Source organism: Orycteropus afer, unplaced genomic scaffold, assembly GCF_000298275.1.
Source record: "Orycteropus afer afer isolate SDZICR_OR568_19922 unplaced genomic scaffold, OryAfe1.0 scaffold00022, whole genome shotgun sequence".
Lineage (NCBI taxonomy): Eukaryota > Metazoa > Chordata > Mammalia > Tubulidentata > Orycteropodidae > Orycteropus > Orycteropus afer.
In genome coordinates this window covers 9,557,114-9,563,821 of record NW_006921609.1, presented here as the reverse complement: position 1 = coordinate 9,563,821, position 6,708 = coordinate 9,557,114, and the positions used below count along the sequence as shown (strand labels likewise).

Sequence of the window (6,708 nt, the reverse complement as noted above, 5' to 3'; positions counted from 1 at the left end):
TAAAATGCTAAATATACCTTTCGAAAAGAAATAAAAACTTAGAAAAATCATAAGGTACTAGAATGGATTTAGGATTAAAATATATGTAAAATAATGTGTATGTATTGTTGAATGGAAAACCAATTTGCTCTGTAAACTTTCACCCAAATCACAAAAACAACAACAATAATAATAATAAAATGCTAAATATACCTTTCGAAAAGAAATAAAAACTTAGAAAAATCATAAGGTACTAGAATGGATTTAGGATTAAAATATATGTAAAATAATTCAACACAATCACAGATTAAAGAAGAAAAGCTGTATGATTATTTTAGTAAGAAGCAAAAATATGGACTTCTTTATTGTCATTAGGTGCCATCGAGTTGGCTTGGACCCATAGCAACACTGTGTACAACAGAACGAAACAATGCCCAGTCCTGTGCCAGCTCCACAATGCTTGCTACATCTGACCCCATCATTGCAGCAACTGTGTCAATCCATCTCATTGAGGGCTTTCCCCTTTTTCATTGACCCTTCACTTTACTAAGCACAATAGCCTTCTCCAGGGAATGGTCCCTTTCAAGACCAAAGTAGATGAGATGAAGTCTGGCCATTCTCGCTTCCAAGGAGCATTCTACTCTGTCTTCCCTTCTGCCAGAACAGATTTGTTAGTTCTTCTGGCAGTCCATGATACTTTCAGTATTCTTTGCCAATACCACAACTCAAAAGCATGAACTCTTCTATTTATTGTCCAGATTTCATGTATCCAGCACGTGAGGTGATTGAAAATACTTTGGCTTGGGTTAGGAGTATCTTAGGCTTCAGAGAGCTATCTTTGTTCTTCAGCACTTTAAAGAGGTCTTTTGCAGCAGATTTGCGAGGAGCAATACATCATCTGATGTCTTGGCTGCTTCTTCTGTTAGTGTTGATTGTGGAACCAAGTAACATGAAATCTTTGGCAATTTCAATCTTTTCTCCATTTATTGTGATGCCACTTACGGGTCCAGCTGTGAGGATTTTCATTTTATCTTGAGATGTAATCCATACTGCAGACTGCAGTCTTCAATCTTCATCAGTAAGTGCTTCAAGTCATCCTCATTTTCAGCAAGAAAGTTGTGTCATCTATATATCGCAGGTTTTAATGAGTCTTCCTCCAATCCTGATACCACATTCTTCATATATTCCAGGTTCTCGTACTATTTGCTCAGCATACAGATTGAATAAGTATGGTTAAAGGATATAACACTGACACACTCCCTTCCTGATTTTAAACCATACAGAATCCCCTTGTTTTGTGTGAATGACAGCCTCCTGGTCTATGTACAGGTTCCTCATGAGCATGAGTGTTCTGGAATTCACATTCTTCTTAATGTTATCCATAATTTGTTATGATCTACACAATCAAATGCTTTTGCATAGTCAATAAAGCAAAAAGTAAACATCTTTCTGGTAATTTGTGCTTTCAGCCAAGATCCATCTGACACCAGCAATGATATGCCTCATTCCATGTCTTCTACTGAATCCAGCTTATATTTCTGGAAGTTCTCTGTCAATATACTGCTGTAACCATTTTTGAATTATCTTCAGCAAGATTTTTCTTGTGTGTGATATTGATGATATTGTTCAATAATTTCCACATCCACATTCTGTGGGATCACCTTTCTTTGGAATGGGTACAAATATGGATCTCTTCCAGTCAGTTGGCCAGGAAGCTGTCTTTCAAATCTCTTGGCATAGCCGAGTGAGTGCCTCCAATGTGGCATCCATTTTTTGAAACATTTCAAGGGGTATTCTGTCAATTTATGAAGCCTTGTTCTTTGCCAATTCCTTCAGTGCAGCTTCTACTTCTTCCTTCAATACCATTGGTTCTTGATCATATGCCACCTCCTGAAATAGATGAACATCGACCAGTTCTTTTTGGTACAGTGACTCTGTGTATTCCTTCCATCTTCTTTTGATGTTTCCTGTATCATTCAATATTTTTTCCCATAGAATCTTTGAATAATGCAACTTGAAGCTTGAATATGTTCTTCAGTTCTTTCAGCTTGACAAATGCTCAGTGTGTTCTTTCCTTTTGGTTTTGTAACTCCAGATCTTTTCACATTTCCTAATATTTGACTTTGTCTTCTCAGGCTGCTCTTTGAAATTTTCTGTTCAGCTCTGTTATCTTGTCATTCCTTCCATTTACTTTAACTACTCTCTGTTCCAGAGCAAGTTTCAGAGTCTCTTTTGACATCCATTTTGGTCTATTCTTCCTTTCCTGTCTTTTTAATGACCTTTTGCTTTCTTCATGGATGATGTTCTTGATGTCATACCACAACTCCTCTGGTTTTCAGTCACTGGAATTTAATACATCAAATTTATTCTTTAGGTGAGCTCTAAATTCAGGAGGGATATATTCAAGGTCATATTTTGGCCCTAGTGGACTTGTTTTAATTGTCTTCAGCTTCAAGTTGAACTTGCATATTGATGGTCTGTTCCACAATCAGCTCTTGGCCTTGTTTTGGCTGAAGATGTTGATCTTTTTTCCTGAAGATGTTGCCTCTTTCCACAGATATAGTGGATCTGATTCCTGTGTACTCCATCTGCTTTTGTTGTTGAAAAAAGGTATTTGCAGTAAATAAGTTGTTGGTCTTGTAAAATTCTATCATGAGATCTCCAGCATTATTTCTATCACCAATACCTTATTTTCCAACTACTGGTGATTCCTCTTTGTTTCCAACTTTTGCATTCCAATCATCAGTGATAATCAGCACATCTTGATTGCATTATTTGGTCAATTAATAGACTTGATTGCATTATTTGGTCAGACTGCACAAGTTTGTAAAAATCTTGTTTCCTCATCTTTGACATTGGTGGTTGGTATATATATTTGAATAATAGTAGTATTAACTTGTCTTCCTTGTAGGCATGGATATTATCCTATCACTGATAGCACTGTACTTCAGGATAGATCTTGATACAATTTTTGGGACAATTAATGCCACACCATTCCTCTTCAATTGTCATTCCCAGTGTAGTAGATCATATGGTTATCTGATTCAAAATTACCAAAAAACAGTCCATTTTAGCTTACTAATGCCTAAGATATCATTCCTTATGTGTTCCATCTCATTTTTTACAACTTCCAATTTTTCTAGATTCATACTTTGTACATTGCTTGTTTCAATTATAAATGAATATTTGCAGCCATTTCTTCTCATTTTGAGTCATGCCACATCAGCAAATGGAGGTCCCTAAAGCTTTACTCCATCCCCATCATTAAGGTCAGTTCTACTCTGAGGAGGCAGCTCTTCTCCAGTCATATTTTGAGTGCCTTCTGACCTGAGGGTTTCATCTTCCATTACTATAGCAGACAATATTTTAGGGCTATTCATGAAATTTTCCAGTGATATATCAGTGTTTCACTGCTATTTATAAGGTTTTCACTGGCCAGTTCTTTGAGAAGAGGGTGGCCCTTCCCTTCTTCCAAATCTGTCTTAGTCTGGAAGCTCCACTGAAAACTGTCTCCCATGGGTGACCCTGCTGGTATGTGAAATATTCATGGCATAGCCTCCAGCCTCACAGCAACATGCAAGCCACCACACTACAACAGACAGATGAGTGATGGATGGACTTCTATATTTCTTAGAAATTATAAAATATTTAGAATAGATTGGCAATGAAATCTATACATAACAAACTAAAGGAGCCTCTTTTCTGATGGAGTTGATCTCTGTGGTATACATAGAGATCCATAAAGTTCTGCTGTGCATGGGGTTGCTATGAGTCGGAAACGACTCAACGGCACTTAACAACAACAACAACAAAATTCTTGAGAATGTTATACCACCATAAACACAGTCAGTTTAGACTGAAAGAAACAGAAGGTATGGAATTAAGGAAGCCTGACAGACGTTAAAAATTCTACATTCTACAGGCAAGTAACAGGTTAGTAAAACTAGTCAGCTGCAAACACATGCCATTTATCACAAACAGAAAAAAAAATAAAAGGAGAACCTTTTGAGCCAAGAAAGCAGAGTTATAAACCTAGAGGAAGGAGCCACAATCCAAAAACAATTATTCTCAAACTTTGAAACAAAATAGTTTTACTGGATAGCATATTACTGGGAATGGTGACCCACTTATTTCCTCCATTATCTTTCTTTTTAATGGGAATATTTATAACTGGTATAGTGTACCTGTCTCAACATTTTTACTGATGGGATTTTTTTACTCTGAGTTGATATTGTAATGGGATGAGACTTTGGGGGACCTTGGAAGCAATGAATGTATTTTGCATGGAGACAAACATGTATCTTTAGAGACCTCAAGGTGGACTATGAGAGACAGAGTAACAGTGTCCCAAAGATGTCTACATTTTCATTCATGAAACCTATGGATATATTATTTTACATGACAAAGCAGAATTAAAGTTGAAGATGGAATTAAAGTAACTAGTCAGTTGACTTTAATTTAGATTTTATTTTATGGATAGATATAAATAGATGATAGATAAATAGATAGATAGATAGATAGATAGATAGATAGATAGATAGATAGATGATAGATAGATAGATAAATTACCTGTATGGGCCCAGTGTAATTGTAAGGATCCTTTAAAAAGGAAGAGAACGCTAAAAGAAAAGAGTCAGAAAAAGATATTTGATGACAGGAGCAAGGTTAAAGTGAAGAAAGTTGAGGGCCAGACACACTATTGCTGCATTTGAAGATGGAGGAAGTAGACCACAAGGTAGGGATGCAGATAGCCTCTAGAAGTTGGAAAAGGATAGGACACAAATTTTTCCCCTCAGCCTCCAAAAAAGGAATTTAACTCTGTCAACACTTTGATTTTAGCACAATGAGAGCCATATAAGACTTCTGATTCATAGTTCTTTAAGATTATAAATTATATAATTTATAATTATAAATATATTAATATATTTGAATTAATATATGAGCCACTATATTTTTGGCCATTTTCTACAGCAGCAATAGAAAATCAATACAATAATACTAGAGCAACTTCCATGGAAATCATACAAAAAGATAAACACAAAAACACTAAAATAAATCAAGATACAATCATAAAACAGATAAATATTCAATTCACTTACAGAAAGGTATGAAATAGAAGTAGACTGGGGGGGAGAGAGGAAAGGAACAAAATAAAAATGAAATGGCAAACATAAGCAGTAGTATATCACTAATTGATATAGGTGAAGGGATTTAAAAATAAAGAAAAAAATGATGGACTCAAATCAGTATAACAAGAAAGATTAATGATTAAATAGTTATAAAATCTTAAAGTAGAGAGCTAAAATTTTTTCAAATAAATTTACTAAAAATATCTTAAAATGTGAGAATCCATTTTAAATATTTGTCCCTCAGTAACTAAGGTCAGGGAGCTCTGGTAGCATAGTGTCTAAGGCACTTGACTGCTAACCAGAAGGCTGGCAGTTCAAACCCACCAGCCACTCCTCAGAAGGAAGGTTGGGCAATCTACTTCCGTAGTGATACTGCCTCAGAAACCCAAGGAGGGATCACTATGAGTCGGGTCCAACTTGACGGCACATAACAACAAAAAACAATGTCAGTGCTAGTGACTGGAAACATCTTTCTCACAAGATTCTTCATATAAATAGAATTTAATTTTATATATAAAGCACTTCCAGTTCTTCAGCACTAATAAGTATAATTTTGCTTTTTTTAATATCACCTTCATTTAATGATTTTCTATGGGATTCTCTCTTGTTGTATACTTGACAGTTTTCCTACTTACATAGTTTAATTTTAGTTCCCAAAGGGAGTTAATAGTGTCGGCAGGTGATTTAGGCTTTGTACCATGATATACACTGAAATAACTCTAGCAGGATGACTGATAGGCATACACATTTGGGGTTGGGGAAAAGAGGACCTGATTGGTCTTTGGGAAAATTATACTTGAGTCTTCCTTGAATTTGTCCAACTGGATCTAACAAATATTAAATTTCCTTGAAAATGTATGATAGCATTTCAATGTGTGGAAAGAGCACTTTGGATAAAATCTAAATGAGTATATAACACTAATCATTTGTTGAAAATGTTAACAACTTACTACAGAATGGATTTGTGGCAGCAGTATCCAAAAACACAGTGGTCCTAAGAGATCTTTTTTCCATTCTTCCTTTTAAAATATCTTTCCATAGATTAGCATGATAACCTGAGGTTTGATAAACAGAACATAAGAAATTGAGCTTCCATCAAATTGCATATAAATATTTCAAAAATCAGTAAAGAAATTAATAGATCTATGTGTACTGGTAGTAGTAGCAATAATAGTAATTCATGGATTTTCATAACTTAGAAAGCATTTTTTTTCAAATAATATAATTCAATATAAATTTAGGATTCACAAATAAATACTGCTCTTTGAAAATGCTACCAGAGTTTATCATGTTCCAAATGTATGGAGTCCATTTATAGCAGTTTTCACTATTTATTATATTATAAATTCAGTATTATGATACTTTAGCTCCATGAATATAGTTCCCAATTCTTCCACATATGCATTAATGTTACACACACACACATATATGCATGTGTACATATTACACAGGCAATATATGTAGTATGGTATGCTTATTGGGTCTTCTCAGGTCAATTTCAATTCACAGCAACCTCATGTGACACAGTACAACTGCCCCATAGGGTTTCCTAGGCTGTAATCTTTAAGGAAACAGGTCTCTTAAGTCTTTCTCCCATGGA

General features: G+C 35.0%; 1 protein-coding gene across 1 annotated transcript in view; it reads right to left on the bottom strand.

Annotated features, from left to right (window-relative positions):
• The window catches only part of LIPI (lipase I), a 68,681-nt gene that overhangs the window by 37,860 nt on the left and 24,113 nt on the right, over positions 1–6,708 (bottom strand). The window contains exon 7 of the mRNA XM_007934914.1: positions 6,059–6,163. Within this exon, the coding sequence (XP_007933105.1) occupies positions 6,059–6,163 (105 nt within the window). The remainder of the gene's footprint in view (positions 1–6,058; positions 6,164–6,708) is intronic.